Source organism: Xyrauchen texanus, chromosome 4, assembly GCF_025860055.1.
Source record: "Xyrauchen texanus isolate HMW12.3.18 chromosome 4, RBS_HiC_50CHRs, whole genome shotgun sequence".
Taxonomy (NCBI): Eukaryota; Metazoa; Chordata; class Actinopteri; order Cypriniformes; family Catostomidae; genus Xyrauchen; species Xyrauchen texanus.
Window position 1 is genome coordinate 8064133 of NC_068279.1, and position 23345 is coordinate 8087477.

The 23345-nt window shown below is 36.7% G+C and overlaps 1 protein-coding gene across 1 annotated transcript; it reads right to left on the reverse strand.

Annotated features, from left to right (window-relative positions):
* Positions 1-1027: 1027 nt before the first annotated feature.
* On the reverse strand, positions 1028-22598 carry LOC127643090 (cell division cycle-associated protein 2-like). The gene is made up of 13 exons (XM_052125654.1): positions 22424-22598; positions 21937-22122; positions 19410-19540; positions 19146-19308; positions 18068-18222; positions 15696-15789; positions 14675-14982; positions 14411-14471; positions 9559-9711; positions 9341-9414; positions 8215-8289; positions 7778-7943; positions 1028-3792 (listed from the first exon to the last, which is right to left on the reverse strand). The coding sequence occupies exons 2-13, from the start codon at positions 22091-22093 to the stop codon at positions 2876-2878; spliced, it is 2454 nt and encodes an 817-aa protein (XP_051981614.1). The 5' UTR covers positions 22094-22122; positions 22424-22598; the 3' UTR covers positions 1028-2875.
* Between the last annotated feature and the right edge of the window lie 747 nt (positions 22599-23345).

The window sequence follows — 23345 nt, forward strand, 5'->3', positions numbered from 1 at the left end:
TTACAGGACTTCCAAATCCAAAAACATAAATATTTAAATGCTGTTGTGGGGCATTCCTCCTCCCATAGCTACACTAGAGCAGCATTGCTATAAGATTGATTCATGCAATATATAATAAACTTAATATGAACGTAACTGATTCAAGACAGGTTTAGACTTCACTAAATTTATGTTTCAAAATATTTGTTGGAGTGTTGCTCACTTTATAATCTGTTTGAGTAATGACAGCTTGCAACTGAACTTGGATCCTCAAACTGATGAATTTTTGATGCCACCCACAGATGTCTGAATATCAGAGTTTATAAAGAACATTACAAAGAGAGTACTTTGTTTCTAAGTAACCTGGCTGTCAACATGTCAGGAACATTATTGCACCAATAATCAAAAGAAAAGAGAAATAAGAAACTATATATTGCTTAAAGAAAATGCAGCCTATTTTAGGACCATTAAATGAATTTTCTAGGCTAAGCTGCCTTTAATATATATATATATATATATTAAAAAAAATCTGGGTTATAGTGAGACACCTACATTGGAAATCAATGGGGCCAATCTGTAAACATTAAAATACTGTTTCAAAACTATAGCCACAATATGTATGTTAACATGACTTTAGTGTGATAAAATGGCTTAATAACCTTTTCTGTGTTAAGTTACATCCAATTGTACAACTTGGTTACGATGACAATGTAAATGTATAAACACAAAAATTACCGTAAAATGTTTTTTTTAAATAACTGTACAGATCAAATAATACACAAGTTTTAAGATAATTAATTTAGATGTTTTTATAACATTAAAAGATTCAAAATTCTCCCTTTAAACCCTGTAAAAATTGGCCCCATGCACTCCAATTGTAAGTGCCTCACTGTAACCTCGATTTTCGCTTTTTCTTTTCTTTTTTATAAAGAAAAAGAGGGACAAGTTGAAATACATTTTTGTGGTAATCAACATTACGCCACAAATGTGGTCAATTGAAATCAACTCGCATTGAACCCTGAATATTCCTTTAAATTATTGTGGGATTTTTGTGCATTACTTGCAAGACAATTCAGCACTTTCTTCCATAAATTCATTACCCGTGATATGAACAAATCCAATCCTCATTACTGGATTATGAATGTGTTGTGCTGCTTTTAATGTATGCTAATTATACTTGAATTATTGTATTACAGTAATTAGAATATTTCATTGACAAAACATCCAGGTGCATTGCAGTAAAACAAAATTGACATCAGAGTGTGAAAAAATAATATGGCATGAAAATAATGCCACAATGGGAAAAAAAAAAAATTATTTTGATTTTGGTGTGAAATATGACCCCCCCCCCATAATATTTAAAGCAGTTCCATAACTTGTAGCCTAAATGTTTTCACAGACAGGTGCACTAAGCATGGCGACTAAGAAACAAGTTTATACCTTTTGAATGCAAGTATTTGTATTGAGCTGTTGGATTGCAAAGCAGATATTTACAGTAGAAGACCATATTAGTCCAAACTAATCAGCATTTTCATTTACATATAGCAAAATGAGATTATCACAGGAAAATCACCTTATCATCAACAGCATTAGCAAAGATTTAAAGAGCAGAAATAATCTAGAGCTAATCAATTACAAAATCTTCTTAATAAGAGGTTGGTTTCAATCATTAAAGGTACAGATCACCCAACATGTTTTATTCTCTCATCCTTTACTTGCCCTCATGTCATCAGAGATGTGTATGACTTTTTCTTCTGCAGAACAAAACGATTTTTAAAAGAATATTTCAGCTCTGTTGGTCCTCACAATGCAAGTGAATGGTGACCAGAACTTTGAAGGCCCCAAAAGGCAGCATAAAAGTAGTCATAAGACTCCAGTGGTTCAAGTTATATATTCAGAAGCAATATGTAGGTGTGGGTGAGAAACCGATCAATATTCAAGTTCTTTTTTGAACCGATAACCGATTAATCGGATGAAAGATTTTAAAATCGATTTATAGAATGTAAAAAATTTATATAACGGGCACAGACTAGGAGTCCTAAATGAATAAAACCTAAGATGCAGTTTATTGTTCAACCAAAATCTCCCAAACAAATTCAGATTTGGTGTAAAACACAAAGTATAAAAAAGACTGAAAATACCATTGGCAACTATCGACATAGATTTCTGCAGACAACAATAGTTCTAAAAAGCAACTATCGGCACAGATTAATCTGTAAAACAGATACATCGGTCTACCTCTAGTGAATTTCACTTTCACATTCAGTTCACTGTCTGAGGCAGGTCAAAGATGAGATTTAGAGTAAAAAAGGACTTAAATATTGTTCTTGCACACCTACAAATATTATATCGATTTTGAAATTTGGATTACTTATTGATTCTTTGTGATTTTTGGAGCTTTAAAGTTTTGGTCACCATTCACATGCATTGTATGGACCATGCAGCGAAGACACTCTTTTAAAAAAAAAAAAAAAGTGTGTTTGCAGAAGTATACACACCTGGGATGGCATGAGAGTGAGTAAATGATGAGAATTTTTGTTTTGGGGTGAAATATCCCTTTAAGATTAAAATAATAATAATAAAAAACAATTTAAAGCAATACATAAGATTTACAACAAAGTTAATTTTAAAAGTAATTTAAAGGGACAGTTCACCCAAAAATTCATATTCAATAATTTTCTGTTCGTAACCCGACTTTCTTCTATGGAACACAAAAGGAGATATTAAGGCAGAATAAACTGAAAGTAAACGGTGACTGAGGCTGTCAGTTAATTTAGCCTAGCATCTAGAAAGTTATATGGGTTTGGAACAACATATGGCTGTGTAAATGATGACAGAATTCTCATTGTTGTGTAGATTATCCATTAGTATGACACATTCAGATCACCAAGGTCAGTTACTCTCCCAGATTTGGCATTGGCTCCTCAGAGGCCTGAATAACAAGTGGTTCTGATACTCCACTGAGTCTGCCACGCGTTCTCCGTCGAGTTGCCTTACTCAGCTCTGGGGAGGTATGGTCCACCCAAGCCAGACCCACAGCCTGGAGGTCCACGCTCCTACGGTTCCTCAGGCTGCGTCGCACTGAACCTCGACTCCTCGCCACAGGTTTCAGGATGTCGTCAATGTTAAAGTCGATCTGCTGCCAGGGGGCCAATCCGGGCTCTATGGGTCCAGTCTTACATTCTGACGACTCCGTTTGATCAACTTTCTCGTACTGACCATTCATGTCTACTTCTGCTACCAAAACATCAACCTTCACACAAGGACTTTTCAGGGTCTTTTGGACGTATCCATGTCTTGGCATCTTCTGCTCTGACCTCTCAGTGGTTACATGGTCTGCATTTGGTACCATAGTTGGAGTGTCAAAGCTTACTAAAATCTTAGCTTCCTCTTTCTCACAGTGCTCAGCTTGATGAAGTGCTGTTCCATCAGGATTGTCTTGATTCATAAGGTCTAAACTGGCAGCTACGGTTGACTCTTGGCTCTCCACGTTGTAATCGCCCATTTCAACTTCTGATTCAGTAGTGGAGTCAATGGCTGGATCGCTCAGTCCATTTCTCTTGATTGTACCTGATCTACGCCGTTGGTGTGCAGGCCTCTCAGAGTTGCGTTTGGATTTGTGCACCTTTAAACCAGTCTCTCTTCTACAAGTGGGACCCTTAGTGCTGGCTGAGTGTTCCAAACAAGTCATGTTCTGCTCGTTTTCATTAACCAGGGTACCTTCAGATAAAGCAGCAGTCTCCAGACTTACCATAGTATGAACAGTCTTGCTATGGGGAACAGTGTCCATTTGATTGCAGTCTTGCTTGCCATCTGCATTAAGAGAATTAAATTACATTAAGGTATAGTGCTTTCGAACAACTAACGCAGATCTGTGTTCCAAAATCACAGTTGTTTCATCGTTTATGCTGACTGTACGACTCCAGCTGATAAAGTAATGTCTTCTAAAGCGACATGATCTCCTTTGGTGCGAAAAAGATACATATTTTAGTACATCTTCCGGTCAGCAGCGGTATGTGCGTGTGACGTAAATCACGTTGGCACGCGAGAACTGGTGCACATGCGGCACACACAGAAGAGCAGCTCCGTTTACAACAGAGTAGGATGAACGCTGTACAGAAGCTTCATTGGTTTTGGTTTAGATCTGCATTTGTATCTGTTTCTTTACTCTCAATGGTGCGTTTGTGTGCTTATCCTGGATGTCTTAACCGAGGAGAACATGAAATTACATCTGTATCATGGCAACACGAATATGTCACATGAGAGACAGCGTGATCTCCATCCTCTTGTGAAGCTTACTTGAAGCGTTGGATTATAGTTAAAAATTATTAAAATTGATATATTTTTTTTTTCCACACAAAGCGATCATATCACTTTAGAAGACATTAATTGAATCGCTGGAATCGTATTGATGATGTTTATTATGACAGTCTGTGATCTTTGGTGCTTCAAAAGTCGGATCACCATCCACTTGAATTTTAAGGACCTACTGAGATGTGATATTTTCAATTTTTCTTCAAATGTGTTCTGCTGAAGAAAGAAAGTCATAGACACCTGGGATATCATGAGGGTGAGTAAATAATGAGCGAATTTTCATTTTTGGGTGAACTATCCCTTTAAAAAGAATAATTGGACATCATAAAAACATCAAATAGCATTGGTTCTTTCATATCACGGAACCAAACGTCACAACTCACGATATCAAACCTGCGACATATGCACCATATTTGATTTGAGAACTGCAGCTGAAGTTAAGATTATTGGTGAATATTAGAGTCGCAACGGAATGAGATTTTCATGGTACGATAACGGTCTTTTACACAATTAATATTATTAGTTACAATATCCCTTAAAGGAGTGAAAACAGAAGATTTTTTGTCAAAATATTCTCCCTTTTGAAAATAAATACATTTAAAAAAAAAAAAAGCTAACAGAATTATAATAATAAACATGATTAAAAAATAGCATGCAACTATAAAATGTTATATAACTAACGCATGTTAATTTACATGTTAAATGAACTACTAACATCAGTTGTGTGAGCTTTAAAGTAATGTCCTATGATTATTAACAATTAATATATACTGTAGGTGCACAACAGCACAGCCAGACTGCTCCTGTCTGTACCTTTAACTCAGTGGTTCTCAACTGGTTTTGCTTCAGGACACAGATTTTGCATTGGAAATCAAGTGGTGACCCACCGTAGTAAAAACGTAACCTTTATTTAATGTATCCTGTGTCGAATTTCCTTTTATGTTTTGTTTATGGTTTTCCAGTACAAGGACATACATCAAGTGACATTATTTTTGTTGTTGATGTCAACAACAAAAGTGACTGGAAGTTTTCTCTTCCCCCCTTTTAAAAACTGAAGAGCATATTTAACTATATGAGCCCATTATTATCGCATTTGTTTCCTAATTTCAAACATAATTCAAACAGACCATACATATTATGCAGGAGGACAGGTCCTCATTACCATGGTTAGGTCAGTGTAGCTAGTCTTAAATAATAGTAATAATAATAATAACAACAACAACAAATTATAATATTTATGAAAAAATAAATACTAGCTTGAAAAACATCTTAACACATCACAAATGCCACTGTTGATATAAAATGAAGTCTAAGAGATTCTATCTTTAGATTATTTAATATGAAACTATAACATTTTGTCAAAATATAACAATTTCTTTTAACAATAAAATCGAGAAATTATTTTGTAAAGGCGATTATGTATAATGATAAAAAATTGGCACATAGGACAGAGTTGCTCTTTTCCTCATCAGTGCTGTTCGGGATGTCAGGGCTGCTACTGTTTGATGGGGTTGACTTGACTTCCTCTGTAAAGCTTTAAACTAGAAAAGTTTAACTTTAAACTGAAAATTGGTCACATCAGTTTTGAGGTCTGCACTAAGCAAAATGAGCAGGTGACATTCTCTGTCCAGTTGCATTCTTTTTCTCAATACCATAGATAAGCAAATGTACATGGTATGATAACCGTCAATTTTCATACTGTGAAACCGGTACAGCGCTGCAAACCTAATGAATATTGACTGAATTTCGGTCTGTTCTTCACAAAAGCTATCATATGGCTTTGGAAGACTTAGAAGTGCACAAGTCATCTTGACTACTTTGATAGTGCTTTTTTGTTCCATGAACATGACTGTTCAACAGTGACTGTTGTCACTAAGAAATGGACATTGAATGGAAAAAAAAAAAAAAAATCTATCAGAAGATTCTTCAAACATTCTTACAGTTGAAGTCAGAAATGTACATAAACTTAGGTTGAAGTTTCACATTTTTCAACCACTCCACATATTTCATAGCTCGGTCAAAAATGGGTCTTCCAAATGAACAATGACCCCAAGCATACCTCCAGAGTTGTGACAAAATGGTTTAAGGACAACAAATTGAAGGTATTGGAGTGGCCACCACAAAGCCAAACCTCAATCTGAGGTTTTGTGGGCAGAACTGAAAAAGCATGTGTGAGCAAGAGGCCTACAAACCTAACACAGTTACACCGGTTCTGTCTGGAGGAATGGGACAAAATTCCAGAAACTTATTGTGAGAAGCTTGTGGAAGGCTACCCCAAATATTAGACCCAAGTTAAACAATTGAAAGGTAATGCTACCAAATCCTAACAAAGTGTATGTAATCTTCTGATCCACTGGGAATGTGATGAAAGAAATAAAATCTGAAATATATTATTCTATTATTCTGACATTTCACATTCTTAATATAAAGTAGTGGTCCTAACTGACCTAAAACAAGGAATGTTTTCTATGATTAAATGTCAGGAATTGTGAATTGAGTTTAAATGTATTTGGCTAAGGTGTATGTAAACTTCTGACTTCAACTGTATGTCTGCCCAAAGTCTAATGGTGATCCAGCAGAGTTCTCAAAGTAACAGTCCAGAACAACTTTTAAACGTTGCGGTCAAAATCTAGATGCATAATCACTTAGGGGTTGCACAAAATAGTAAACTACAACTATCTTAGTCACCACTGTCTGACTGAAGTCGACTAGTCTATTACCATGTTATTTATAAAGCGTTGTTTGTAGGAAACACAGAGGGTGTGGAGCCCAGTGGCTTTGTGATCAAAAACCCTAGCAATCCCTATTAAAGTCCCTATTATCACCCAAAAATGAAAAATCTCTCATCATTTACTCACCATGACATCCCTGATGTGTATGGTTTTCTTTCTTCTGCTAAATACAAACACAGAATTTTACAAAAATATCTCAGCTCCCAGGTCATTGCAATGCAAGTGAATGGAGACCAAACCTTTGAAGCATCAAAGAACACAAAGGCAGCATAAAAGTAATTCATAAGACTCAGCGGAATTCATAAGTAGTTTAATCAATTTCTTCTGAAGCCATCCAATCAGTTTTGGGTAAGAACAGACCAAAATAACCATTTTTTTTCACTATGCAGTAAATCTGCGATCACCTTGGCGATGATATTTTTAAGCTCGATTACATTTCCTACCGACATTTAGCTCTCTGCGCATGCTTCCAGCGTTAGGAAAAGTAAACAAGCTTGAATTCATGACTGAGCCAAAAGGTGTCTTTACATGCTTTTTGGAGCTTCAACGTTTTGTCACCATTCACTTGCATTGTATGGACCTACAGAGCTGAAAAAAAAAAAAAAAAGGGGCTGAAAAAATGTTAACCAAATAAAGATTTTTGGGTGAACTATTCTTTCAACTACTAGATTACCACCACAAAATCTCGCAAAGATGACAACATCTCATTCAACACCAAGTGGGTATATAAATGAAATGACTTGGAACGATACCTGTTAGTTTTCCTGATTGGGTCTGTATTGGTGTGCTGTTGAAACTGGTGGACGTAGTCTCAAAAATGGGACTGAGTAAAGGGTTTTTAGAGGCATAGTCTCTTTTCCCATACAGAGAGCGATTCACGTCCTTGTTGCCAAATCGCCTTTTAAGCCCTGAGGATTTCTGAAAACATCAAATAAGAAGCAGTGATAAACATGTACACATTTTACTAAAATGTCTTCAAAAGCTGTTGACATATGAACTCGAGGGATTGATAATCTTACTATATATACACCAAATGGTTAAGTACAAGTCATATTAGTGTTATTATTTTAGGCTTAATGTCAGTTTAATGCCAGCGTTAATAAACTGAGCTTAAAAAGCCCTGACTCACAGGGACTCGTACACATGTCGGCTTCACTTGAAGCATAAATCCACTTTTTAAATTTTATACCGTCATCTTTCCTGAAGCAGATGTGGCAGCTGTACGAGTGCTTCTCCTTTTCTCTGGCTCACTGTCTCCTGGTTGCTTGAACAAGATAACAAGCCATGATTAGGGCTGGCCGATGTTGCTAAACATTTACATCTGGATTTTTTTATTTTTTCATAATTTGTTCATAATTCAATACAATTAAAAAAACAAATTCTAAATTTTTGTGAAAGTTTTTCTCTAATGACAGCATGCAATCAAACTGACATGAACATGATGATTCATGTTATCTCATCATAATCTAAGAAGAACATTTTGTTGAACAAAGGAGTTAAAAAGAATAGTTCACACAAAATTGACAATTTTCTCAACTTCAGGCCATCCAAGATGCATCTGACCTTCTTTCTTCATCAGAACAGGATATAAGATTTTTAGGAAAGTATCCCAGGCTTTTAGCTTCATCCAATTCAAGTGAATGGACATCCATTTTTGATGGTCCAAAAAGCATAATTAGCAGCATCAATGTAATCCACACGACTCCAGTTGATCAAGTATTCTGTAAGTCTTCTGAAGTTAATCAATACATTTATGCAAACAACAAATCGTTAATTAAATGTTTTTAACTTTAAATCGTCACTTCCGCCAGCTCTCTGTAACTGTTTGAATAGACCTAACGCTTGCTTAAGTGGAACTTCTGAATTCTCTGAATGCTTCTGAATTTTAATTAGCGATTTGCTTCTTACACCAACCTATTGATTTTCTTCAGAAGACATTAATTGATAGACTGGAGCTGTGAGGATTACATTTATGCTGCCTAAATGTGCCTTTTGACCCATCAAACAGCCAGCAGCCTGTTGGCACCCATTTACTTACATTATAAAGACCTACACAGCATCAACATTATTCTAAAAATCTTAATTTGTGTTCTGCTGAAGAAAGACAGTCATACACATCTGGGATGGCATCAAGGTAAGTGTATAATGAGAGAATTGTCATTTTTGGGTGAACTGTTTCTTTAAAGATAAATGTTCAACAACACTCAACTTCCATTATGCTAGCGGAGTTTCTCACCACGATAGTCTCAAATCACGCACAAAGCTGGGAGGTGATCAGGGCAGAATTTATATAAATGCAGCTCAGAAAGACATACCTTTCTTTTCTTACTGCGTGAGCGAGTTGGTTTAGTGCTGGCGACAGACACCGATTCCAGATCAGCATCTGCTGCTAAAGAAGTGAGTCAAATATTATAAACCAATACAAGTTAACACAAGAGCACAGACCTGAGATCAGGTCTTCTGTAGATATGAAAGTGGGAAATAAGGAGGAAAACAGAAAAGAGAAAAAATAGAGGAAGAAAGTAGCACTCACTGGAGAGAGCTAGTGGCTGATCGCCTGTTTGGGATGGCAGTTTTTCCTCGGTCTGTGAATCTGATGGTACATCGGCATCCTCTTGAAACGCAGCATTCATAACTTCAGCGTCTTTAGCCAGGGGAAGCCTTGAGTCCTCATCACAGAATATATCTATAATAAAATAAATAAAATAAATAAAAAACAGATTAGAACTAGACTAAAAAGGAACTTTCTGCAAACTAGGGCTGGGTGATATATAAAGACAATATATCTTTGCATTTAGTGAAATTAATCTCAATACTTTATTTAGCACTCACAAAGAATTGACCTTGCATTCCCAATTAGCAGCTGTATTTGAAATTCCATGGCAGCATTGGCAACAATTTATAAATTTTGTATTATTAACGCCAGAGTAGTATAATAATACTAATGTTATACATTTACACTAAATAATTACAAATGTTTAAATATAAAAAACGATTAAAGCTGTGTTCACACTGTCAGCTACTTTGTTGCTGCATGTCGCCAGTGGATGGCGGTTAGATCACTAGTGGTGTGTATGGAGATTTCTTTACAATTAATATTATTATTCAAATATTAGGATCAAGTGAGCTCTACCATCTTCTCTCCTATTGGTTGTCGCTCCTGAAAGTTGCTCTTCATTTGCATAAAGTTAAACATTTCTCAACTTTGTTGCGTCGCTGGAGACGCCCACATTCGGTCGCCGCCGCTCGTGTTGACAGAAGTCACCAGCTCTCATTGAAAGTGAATGAGAGGAGGTTGTTTTGTCGATGCATGTCGCTGGCAGTTTGAACACAGCTTAAGGCTGTTAAATAAAGGCAGAAACAGGTCACGGTCTGTGAAAATTGTCAAGATGCATTACAACCCAAGTTTTAAACAAATTCATACAAAGCATAAAGACCTACATCCAATCCCAGCTTAAAGCTAAAGCAGGGCTCTATGCTTACATTTTTTTAGGAGCACATTAAAACAAGTTACAAGCATACTCAAAAATTTAAGAGCACAGTTGTAGTCCTTTTTTTTTATGCATTAATGTGCCACAATATAAAATGCACAAAAATGCATGAGAAAACTGAGCTCATCAATTATGAAAAAATGTAGGAGCAAGTGTCAATAGTCAGTAGAACAATTCAATAGAGCAAGTCAAGACAAAGGACTTTAACTTCTTAAAAACCAAATGTAAAATTTTCAGTTAATATGACTGAAAATATGATGTTAATCTGTTTCACGTTACGAACATATATATACAAAAACACAGTGTTCAGTCTTTGAAGTCCTCTTAAATGTATTTAAGAACTCTTAATTTCCATCTGCACAGCTAAACACAATTAATGTTCCAACAATTGGATGTTGCATATTTCAGTTGGCCAGGCTTTGTAAACTTTTAACGTAAAATTTTATGTTTTCATTTTATTCAAGCTGACTAAAATGTCTCGCAGAACTTTTTTTTGCATTTGCTTGTTTGAATAAAGGAAGGAAAAGCAGCCAATCACAGTGTGAAATTTAACTATTGCACAGTGTAGATGCATTTGGGAGTTGTCATTTCTATTCTGATTGTACAATAAAACAATTCATGAGTTTCAATCTAGGGTCGGGAATCTCTAGGAACCGATTCGATCAGATTCTGTGAGTCACGATCCGATTTCAAAATGATTCCTGATACAGCTACATGTTTTTCAAATTTATTACTCTGCTGAGCAAAGTCAAAACACAGTAACTTCATATTTTTACCTAAATTGGGGTTCTTTTGTGCAAGTTGTCCTGTGACAGCGAGATCTCGCTCAACTATAACCAGGTTTTGAGAAAATAGCAGTAACAACAAAATCCACACTTAAATCAAGTAATGATATTGGTGTAAAGTGTATTTATAGCCTTTTATATGACAGTATTGTCATCATAAAAAGTGGTAAACACTGACCTCTTTTTAAACACAATTTTATTAAACTAAATAATTTAAATGATTATGTTAACTTTTATATGTTTCAAGTATTGTTAATCATTTTTTATTTAATAGCATTACATTTGTAATTATAATTAATATATCTGAGGCCTTTTTATTTTAACTATAACTACAGGTTGGCTTCTGCTATTGATCAAACAAACCAATAGCTCCGCCCCTAAATCAGACCACTTGTTGAGTCAAAGTTGTTGTATCGAGCTGGAAGGGTTGCTCAAATCAAACTAAATTTTTTACTTAGAGCTGACTCTGCATTTTAGGCTGCGATACGAGTTAAGTATTTTAATACCAATATAGTTCCACTTCAGCTTTATCATAGTTTTACCAATAGGCTAGTAATTTTTAAAATACATTTATAGAATGTTAAAAAATAAATCTTAGTCTTTCCTAATTATTTCCTTATGTGCACAGACACAAAGGCTACCCAAAAGGAATAAAACCCCATATGTAGTTTATTGTTCAACCAGTTACCCAATAATAATAATTAGAAAAACAATTTAAGATTTGGTGCATAATGTTGGACTTAACTATAAAATTCCCGAAACACACTGGGGACTCTTATTTTGAAATGACGAAAACATGGCTTCGATACATTCCTCCATGTTTAAAGGAATGGTTCACCCAAAAATTAAAATGCTCTCATCGTTTACTCACCCTTATACCATCCCAGATGTGTATAACATTCTTTCATCTGCTGAACTAAAATTAAGATTTGTTTTTAGAATTTCCCTGCTCTTTTGGTCCATACAATACAAGTGAATGGGTGCCAAAATGTAGAATCTCCAAAAATCACAAAAGTCAGCATAAATGTAATCCATACACCTCCAGTAGATAAAACAGAAAAAAAAAATGTCTTCCAATCCAAATGACTCCAATGTTTTAATCCATATTTTCAGAAGTGATATGATCGGTGTGGGTGAGAAACAGATCAATATTCAAATCCTTTTGTACTATAAATTCTGTCAATCTCATCCGGTCAAATTGTCCGATTAAAATTGCCTAATAATCCCGTCCCCCTAACACAATCTGAATTTGAGAATAAGCCTAAAATGTATAAAGCAAAAATACACCGATCTTTTGCTATGTTATAAAGGAACAGGCTCTATCGTTTGAAAGTTATGAAACAACATCGCATGCTGCATTTCAAATAAACTGCACGCCTAAAACGGCTGCAATATAGACCTAAACAACGAACGATTGAGTGAGACGTTTCAAATATGGCCAGGCCCAGGCAGACTAGCTTTAAAAGCTTTTTTCAGAGGCCAGACGATGGTGAATCAGGAACATCTCATTATAGATAGATCAGTGCTTCTAATCCGCGCATTCGTGCAGTTTTTTTCTCTATCATCAAAACTGAATAGCCTATGTTCATCAGTGCATGGTTACAGTCTATATCAAGCAGGGACACGTTTGTGTGCATTTTATTTTGTGATTTCACCGAATTAATAGAGAGTCTCCGCAACGGCGATAGATTGAAACGCAGCGTCCTAGTGAAGATTGCGCAGCGCGTCGTCCATGCAACTGATAGCAGCGGACACGAGGCTCAGCTTGATTTCAAAAACAACAGATTTTAGCGCTAGATCTCTTATTTAATAACGGACTAAATGAATGATCTGCTAGTTAACTGGAGATGTTTTATTTATTTGTATTAGGTACATCCGTGCCTCAATGTTTCAAAAAGTGAATGTGTGTGAAACCACAGTAAAAAACAATTGCCGTTGATTGACGCCAATCGGACGTTCATGTATTTTTGTTCGTCTATTTGAAAGTTAAGCTAATAATAATATGTTGCATTCTATACGGACTGATTATATCATTTTTTAAGTTACATAGACTGCCTCCAGTTTTCCTCAACTTGACTAATTAAGAGGCGATATATTTGACCGGCATATCATCAAAATGTCCGTAAAACGAAACCTCTGCCGGTCACTTTGACCGGCACCATTTTTTTCTAGCGGAAACTCTGGTATGGACCTAGAGCTGAAATATTCTTCTAAAATCAATCTGTGCTCTGCAGAAGTCATACACATCTGGGATGACATGAGGGTGAGTAAATGATGAGAGAATTTTCTTATATATATATATTCACAAGATGAAGGGTTTTGTATAAACAGTATTTTTCACAAGAGGTTTAATGATTAATAAGGTTTACTATTATTCACAAGATATAAAGTTAGACACAATGTATGTGCTGACAGGGGACTTTTCCATAGTCACTTTCTTTGCATGCCCTCGCTTCAATTTAAAACACTTGAATATCTTATCAAAATAACAAAATAAGCACTGCAGTGAGGATATAAATATGGATGAATATTATCATTGATGACAGATTTCGATACAGAAAATCCTCACAAGGTGTCAGTGATTGTTTTTATTTCAGTCTGCTGTTAGAACCAAGCCGTTCTAACTGTGGTGTACTCCAGCGCCGGCTATAGAGGAACACGGAGATATAATAATAATAAAAAAAACCTATCTGCATATCTTTTGCCGATAACCGATGGCTCCAAAAAACCACTATCGGTAAAGATTAATCTGTAAAACCGATATATTGGCCTATTTCTAGTTTAGACAATTTAAGCAATTTTAGGTTGTAAAAGTGTAAACAATGTGGTGCTTTAAAAAATTGCTCTATTTGTTTGAGCATCCCAAACAGCCCAACATAGCAATATTGGCTCAACCGATGGCATGAATGTGGGGAGAGAAAATTTGCTTGGCTCTTCAAAGGCAGACAAGGAAAGTGTTGGGAAAACCTATTTGGATTTTGCTCCATTCCATTTGGTGTCTCTAGTGGTGTTGGTTCGTTAGTTTAGCGTCTCCAACTAAATAATAATCAATATATGGCCCAGCCACATAAAATACATATATTCTCTTGCTAATTGTTTAATAACTGACCTTTGCAGCACTCTGAAGGTTTGTTTGAGGGAGACTCTTCATCCATATTGGGAAAGCTGATCTGAGGAGATACATGTGTTCGATAAGTCTTCTAGAATTGTGAAATGCAAAACTCATTGTCAGTACAAAATTGTACACAGCAGGGAGCCAATGAATGTGAACCACTCTTTTCAGGGAATAAAACCACAAGCCTTTCAGTGATATGATTCATTGGCAATCAGATATTTTGGCATAGAAGTTAGTTTGGGAAGGTAAAATTCATACCTTTTCAATCTCTTCAAACACATCATCACTGTACACAAGTCCGGTGCTACATCTATCAATAACCAGGACAGGGGAGGCTCCATTGTTCTGGGGACTGTTGAAGTCAGGTTGGGGGAGAGGGGGCTCGCATCTTTGAGGGGTCTTCAGCAGAGAACGTTTTGTTCCTGTAGATGACGGTGGACACATTGGGGTGCCTCCTTTCTGCAAAGGGGTGCTGGGAGGGAGGGTTTTGTCAAAGAACTCTGGGGAGAGTGGTGCACCAAAACGAACACGCTTCTTCTTACATATTGAGACCACCATATTTTCATCTGCAGGTAAACAGTTTGAAAAGAATAAACCATAAATAAAAAAAATATTATAGAAGTCGTATCATGAGGAATTAAATGTTTCTTGACCTTCTGAAATAAAAGTTCAGCGTACGACAAAAACATTCTGCAACTTTCAGAATTCAAAGCTTCCTCCTAATTGTTTTTATATTGGGAAAATCAAATGCAACTTTGTCATTGTGCAGAGTAAAGATACAGAGCCAATGAAATGCAGTTGTTTTCGCATATCCCAACAGAGCACAGGGTCAGTCATGAAACAGCACCCCTGGAGCAGATAGGGTCAAGGGCCTTGCTCAAGGGCCCAACAGTGGGATCTTGGCAGTGCTGGGGCTTGAACCCCCGACCTTTCAGTCAGTAACCCAGAGCCTTAGCCGCTGAGCCACCACTGGCGCTAAGGTAGTAAGGAGGAAGTAGGACTTCCATGAGTGAAGCTCGTTCACAGCGGCTTTTGTGTTTACATGAGAACGTGCGTTGTTTAGCGCTAAAAATAATGCAAATTCACGCATGAATAAGCTTAAAACAAATTGGACTTACATTTACATTTCAATACAGAATGCCTATAAAAGACCTTGTGGACTAATTTATTATATCCATAAAAGAAAATGAAAAAGAAAGTCATAAGGGTTAGGAATGACATAAGAATGAGTAAATTCTATTTCTTTAAAAATTTGACATTTTCAAGCAACCAAACTTACCTGTTGCCTTAATTTCCGCATTTGACAACATGGGTAAAGAAAGAAGCTCATTCTTTGAATCTGAAACCAGACTTATAGACTCAGAGCATCTCACCTGTAAATGTACAAAACAAAAAACAACACAATGCAGACAACAAGACTTACAAAAGACAAATGCTGACTACAAAGTCTGTTGCACTAGAAGCATTTCAGCAGCAGCTTTATCTTCTAATGGTAATTTAACAGACAATGAATTGCAAATTAGGGATGGGCTAAAGTATCGATACTTCCAATACTGATGTTTATTGTTTACTGAATTATTTATTCTTTGGGCTCATCTTAACATGCCTGCTGAAAGACACAAGCAGACAAGCGCTTGTCTTGTAGAGGTAATGATAGAAAATCAGAGAAACAGCTTCTGATCAGTAGTGTAGTCTACAGCATTCGCAGGAATACAGCGTATGCCCACCTATCTTTCTTAGGATTTTGCTTATGCCCACTTGAAATAAGTGAGAAGTATGGCCACCAGAACTAGAACTAGTCTTTTGACTCTTTCAATCTACTAACACAACGCCGCAGCACCATTGAGTGAATTGTGTATACACACACACACACACACACATTTTTCTATATTATAAAGTGTACAGAGATTATCTCAATGCACATGGGAGCTGCGAGAGTGCAGCCAATGGCACTGGCAAGACAGACAGCCTAAGCTGATCCACCAATCAGAACGTTAATTTCAGACGTGATTGGATATTAGTTAACCAATAATATTTTTCATCTAATTTATATTTCTAAGTAGGAAAACATTTTCACTATACACATAAAAGCACATAATAGTACACAAATAACCATTCATTTTTATGTAGGCAATATATGTCAACACAAGATAACGTGAACATTACTACACTTACACTCACCTAAAGGATTATTAGGAACACCTGTTCAATTTCTCATTAATGCAATTATCTAATCAACCAATCACATGGCAGTTGCTTCAATGCATTTAGGGGTGTGGTCCTGGTCAAGACAATCTCCTGAACTCCAAACTGAATGTCAGAATGGGAAAGAAAGGTGATTTAAGCAATTTTGAGCGTGGCATGGTTGTTGGTGCCAGACGGGCCGGTCTGAGTGTTTCACAATCTGCTCAGTTACTGGGATTTTCACGCACAACCATTTCTAGGGTTTACAAAGAATGGTGTGAAAAGGGAAAAACATCCAGTATGCGGCAGTCCTGTGGGCGAAAATGCCTTGTTGATGCTAGAGGTCAGAGCAGAATGGGCCGACTGATTCAAGCTGATAGAAGAGCAACTTTGCCTGAAATAACCACTCGTTACAACCGAGGTATGCAGCAAAGCATTTGTGAAGCCACAACATGCACAACCTTGAGGCGGATGGGCTACAACAGCAGAAGACCCCACTGGGTACCACTCATCTCCACTACAAATAGGAAAAAGAGGCTAGCAAAATTGGACAGTTGAAGACTGGAAAAATGTTGCCTGGTCTGATGAGTCTCGATTTCTGTTGAGACATTCAGATGGTAGAGTCAGAATTTGGCGTAAACAGAATGAGAACATGGGTCCATCATGCCGTGTTACCACTGTGCAGGCTGGTGGTGGTGGTTTAATGGTGTGGGGGATGTTTTCTTGGCACACTTTAGGCCCCTTAGTGCCAATTGGGCATCGTTTAAATGCACGGCCTACCTGAGCATTGTTTCTGACCATGTCCATCCCTTTATGGCCACCATGTACCCATCCTCTGATGGCTACTTCCAGCAGGATAATGCACCATGTCACAAAGCTCGAATCATTTCAAATTGGTTTCTTGAACATGACAATGAGTTCACTGTACTAAAATGGCCCCCACAGTCACCAGATCTCAACCCAATAGTGCATCTTTGGGATGTGGTGGAACGGGAGCTTCGTGCCCTGGATTTGCATCCCACAAATCTCCATCAACTGCAAGATTCTATTCTATTAATATGGGCCAACATTTCTAAAGAATGCTTTCAGCACCTTGTTGAATCAATGAATTAAGGCAGTTCTGAAGGCGAAAGGGGGGTCAAACACAGTATTAGTATGGTGTACCTAATAATCCTTTAGGTGAGTGTATATCAGCTACAATGCTTAAAGGTTTATTGCATATTATGAATTAGTTAGAGTAATAATAATGTTTTAACAATTTTCATTATAGCCTATAAATTATGACTCTATTATGACTAAAGACTCTATTTTATCCCAAGAAATCGCAAATAAATGTATTTAATAGAAGCATCGGTATCAACAATATTGGACATAAATGATTGGTAATGGATTGAAAATATAATAAGTGGTATCGCCCATCCCTATTGCAAATTGTTTATCAAATGCAGTACAGTTAAATGTGTTTACCCATTGCTCCGGTTGCATTGTGAGGGTGGGGTACTGGAGTGACGAGGCAGTAATCTTGTCCTCACATCCCACTTGTGGGACCCTACAGCGTTTCTTGGAGGGTGGAGGTGTTATTGAAGAGGGTGAGCTTTGCATGGTGAGCATGTGCTCCTTTCCTACAGACAAGACAATATCACAATATTGCACTTACTTTTTTAACCAACTGGACACAAGGTGATTTTTAGTGGATGACTATGAAGTCAGATCCACTTAAGTTAACACAAGTGTCCTAGTCGAGTAAATACAGAGCTAGTTCATCACATTAAAAGAATAGTTTACTTTCTTCTGTAGAACACAAATGACGATTTATAGAAGAATATCTCAGCTTTGATGGCCCATACAATACAAATTAATGATGCTCCTAAAGCACATAAAGGCAGCATAAAAGTAATTCTTACAACTCCAGTGGTTTAATCTGACGAAATCCAAACAGTTTTGGGTGAGAACAGAGCAAAATGTAACCTTTTTATCAAAATAATCATTTTGAAGCCAGGACTATGGAATGAATGAATAATATAATAGAATTCATGATTTTATGCTTTAATGGCACTGGTATCAAATACTGCAGTTTTAATGGGTTCAGTGGGCAGTGGTGGCTCAGTGGTTGAGGCTCAGGGTTACTGACCAGAAGGTCGGGGGTTCAAGCCCCAGCACCACCAAGATGCCACTGTTGGGGTCGAGCAAGGCCCTTAACTCCAGGTTGCTCCTGTAATAACTGCACTGTAAGTCGCTTTGGATAAAAGTGTCTGCCAAATGCATAAATGTAAATGTTCAGTGGAGACATTTTTGTCCCGAAGATCCTGAGTATAACTATTTTGTGTACACAGTGTATTATAGATGTATTATAGGAACTAAGGTTGAAATATCAAAATTCCCCCCGAAATACACACCTTTGGCAATATGTATGCCATTGGCATTAACAAGAATCAAAATCTAAAATGTCCTGAACGTCACACAAGGGTTAATTTGATCCAAAAAACCTGCATGAAAAGGACATTCTATTAGTGTTGGCAGCAAATAAAACGGAGTAGAAACTGACCATTTTGAGATTCTTTAGCCAAAGTGCTTTCCACACTCTCATTCTCCTCGTTCTTCCTTGATTCACCTTTCCCTTCCTCCTCTTCCTCCATCAGACACTGGAAAACAGCCAACTTCTTTTTCAGAGAGTCACAGCGTGAAAGAAATGGACTTCCCTGCAAAAGCTTCACAAGTACAGAGCACCAATTCAGTCAATAAAAAATAAGAAAGCTTGTTTAGCATAGAAAAATGTGCATGTTCTCTTACATGGCAAATATGGCCCTACCTGTGGTGTTCGTGGGGGAGTTTTTGCTGCTTGTTTGGCTCTGAAACAGATGAGAGAGTTTGTTTCTGGCGATCCCCGGACCCCAATCGATGATCTCCTTCTTGCCTTTAATTGAGCCAATCTGGACTTATCTGGAAGAGAGATAACTCAGTGACTACAGTGCTCAATGCATGACAAATAACTATACACTCTGTTCTGTTATACCAAAACATTTGCAAATTAGTTGCATAGAGTGAAAATTAGTTTGTATGTGTGTATGTGTATATATATATAAATATACATACACACACACACACACACACACACCCACACAAACACATACATACTACAGGTCAAAAGTTTTCAGGCTTCTGAAACCTCTCTATTCGAATTTGTACACATTTCTCAAGAGCAAAAGCTTCTAGCACATTGACTTTCTTTAGTTAATGTGCTGCCACTGCTTCCTTGAAATCCCAACAAAGATTTTCAATAGGATTTTAATGATGGACTGTAAGGGCCATTCAAGGACATTCCACGATCCATCCCTGAACCAGATTTTGGACAACATGGATGTATCCTTGGTGTTAATGTCTTTCTGGAAAGTCCAGTGATCACAGAGCTTCAATTTACACACTGACGGCATCACATTTTTTTTGCCAAAATGGCCTGATACCTGAAAGAATCCATGGAGTCAGTCACATAGTCAGGATAACCATTTCCTGCAGCTGAACACACCTCCATAATAGGACTGACCAACCTCCGTACTTGAATGTGGTGATGGAACTGAAAATGAGTTTTAGACCATGGATCAGCAGTACATCTGGAGTAAGAAAGGCAAGGTGATGACAAGAACGTTCTTGTCATCACCTTGCCTTCCTTACTCCAGATGTACTGCTGATCCATGGTCTAAAACTCATTTTCAGTTTAGTGTCATATGTCCATAAACCCTTCCAGGACTCCACAGGTCTTTCCAAATTCCATCTTGAATACTCAAGTCAACATTTCCCTTCGTAAAGTTTTACTTTCTTCCACACCCAAGAAGGCTGCTGTTGTACCATATTCATAATAAATGTATGAATGGTGCTACCAATTTTGTCTATTGAAAATTGAAGTGCCTTGGATAATTTCCTCTATTAGCTTTTGTGACAGCATTTTTACATAGAAACAAATTTTTGCTTACGATACTAAACAAAAATTGTAAAACTTAAATAAGTGCAATTGAAAAATGATGGCTTAATTTTATTTTAAAACAATTACTTGTGTAGCCTTACACATTTAAGAAACAGCTACATGCCATAGGGGTTGAATAATTATGACATGGATGTATTTAAAAAGAAATTCTTATATTTAGAAATATTAGGTTATATATTCACACCATGACTTTGAAAGTGTCACTCAACTGATATAGATGTAATGTTAAAAAATTCTGGTTCGATCAAAAAAAGCTTATTTTAGTACACACACACACACACACACACACACACACACACACAAAAGTTTTAGGCACTTAAAGCTGCATTCACACTGCCAGTGACACGCAGCGACAAAACAATCTCCTCCCATTCATTTTCAATGAGAGTTGGCAACTTTTGGCAACATGAGCGACGACGACCATTGGCGACCGGATGTGTGTGCGTCCAGTGACGTGACAATGCTGAGAAATGTTTAACTTTATGCAAATAAAGAGCGACAATCGGGAGAGACAGCCAATATGAGAGAAGATGGAAGAGCTCACGTGATCATATATAACAATATTAATTGTAAAGAAACAGTGCTGTTTAGACTCTCCACACACACCACTAGCGACCAAACCGCCAGCCACTGGCGACATGCAGTGACAAAGTAGCTGGCAGAGTGAACGCAGCTTAAAATGTTTCACAAAAACTTTTGTCTTAAGATGGTTATTTATATCTTCAGCTTTAGTGTGTCAATAGAAAAAAATACATTTTAGATTCCCAAACATTACTTTTGCTAATAGAAAATATACAATAGAAGAACAGGGAGCTCTGCAACAGATGTCATGGCCCCCACAGAACATGGAGTCAATCTGGGATTACATAAAGAGACAGAAGCAATTGAGTCAGATAGAAGAACTGTGATGAATTCTCCAAGAAGCTTGGTACATCCTAGCTGAAAACAACCAAGAAAAGCCAGGTCTATCTAGGAGAATTTGGGCTGTTTTAAAAAGGCAAAAGGTGACTGCACCAAATCTTGATTTAGATTTCCTTTTTATGTTAACTGGACTTTGTATGGTGTTAATTGATAAATTAAAATTATTTATGGCATTAAGTGCCTAAATCTTTTGCACAGTGCTCATATATCAGGTGTGTGTATGTATACAAATATATATATATATATATATATATATATATTAGTTTACATAAACACACACACCATGTTTGTCTACCCTGAACAATCAAATAGGGCAAAAAAAGTAACAAAAATATAACAAAAGGCATCAATTTGGTAACTAATAAGTTATTTGTAAGACACCATCAATCAGGGATACATGAGGCAAGACCATTAAATCCAGTTTATTGTAAATTACCTATAATCTTGGAGGAAGGTAGGAAACTGTCTGATGATATGCCAAACTGTGAAGAAGTGAGTTTGGAGAAATCCTCATCTCCAGCATCAGTGTTCTGCTGGCAGGGAGACAGAGCTGCTAATGGTGGTCTGCTATCAATGGCTTCAGCAACCTCCATGCTTGAGTCCAGCACATCAGCTATGAGAACTGAGTAAATAAATGAATTAAACATAGAAAATGGTCATTCTAATCTAAAGTCTATGTAGTATGATCACATGATCTTCCAATCCTGCAAATAATCAGTTGAGTTTACATTGAGATGTTATGACTAGACACATCAGACTAGCAAAGTTTATCATTAGCTTGAGAAAGTTGACATATTTGCAATGTTTTAGACTGAAATGTAACTAATAAGACAACTAAGCTATGTTTAGACATTGAAATATAGCATAACGTAAGTAAAAGCATACTGGTTTTGCTTGAGACATTTTCAAACTTCGCTCCTTACCGCACGTTACAACGACACTGATATCCTTCGCTTCAGGAGGAATGCGAAATCACCTGGATTAAGCACTATATGAACAACTTATATTTTAAGGTCACTTTCAACTAATAATGTATGCATATATTTGAGAGAAAATTTAATTTAATCGTATTTTCTGGACAGTTGAGAGCTGCACTACTTCTCCTAACGCATCTGGCTGCTCGTCTAGCAACAACCCCCTGTTAATATGAATCAGCCAATCAGGATTCAGAAAGATATCACATGTTTCAAAAGGGCCAATCACACCTTCAAGCATGTCTTACGCTTTATTATCAACTAATAATATACATTAGCCTACATAAGATAGTATCTCAAGTAATTGACAATTGGGAAAATAAAGAAGAAAAAATAAGATGGTAACATATCTATTAATCAGATATCGTTTGAACAAATTAAGTCTGCAATAAGACCTGCAACACCATCTGGATCAACACGCCGCATCGATTCCTGCACACGTTGTAGCCTACTTTATTTAAAGATGAAACAACCGATTCAAATGTAGTTTTAAAGTTTTTTTTTTTTAAAGATATGATTGAGATTGTGTTTAGTATGTCTCATTATACATTCGATAAGGATTTGTCACCCAGGGGCCCCCAGCAAACTTTCAAGGTTTTAAGTCTTAAAATTATTAAAATGTTGTTATATTAACATAATCTTAATTAAAATGCATAAAATAAGATCTACAACATTAAACTCACATCATATTTTTCGTTTTATTTATTTTCATAACAACAGAAGTATGAGAGGTAGGCCTACATATCAGCATACATAGGAGGGCCTTTGAATATTGTCTTTGACTAAGGGGGGTCTTGGAGTCAAAAAGGTTGAGAACCACTGCTTAGATATTAATTCTCGTACTCTGAATCCGAATGCCTTGAGCATTGAG

Excerpts from the sequence above, each read along its gene's own strand:
- LOC127643090 (XM_052125654.1), bottom strand. The coding sequence starts at position 22,093 with ATGGAGGTTGCTGAAGCCATTGATAGCAGACCACCATTAGCAGCTCTG. Across the intron at positions 19,541-21,936 it reads ACCTTCCTCCAAGATTATAG|ATAAGTCCAGATTGGCTCAA; the intron begins GTAATTTACAAT and ends TCTCTCTTCCAG. Across the intron at positions 18,223-19,145 it reads GGCTAAAGAATCTCAAAATG|GAAAGGAGCACATGCTCACC; the intron begins GTCAGTTTCTAC and ends TCTTGTCTGTAG.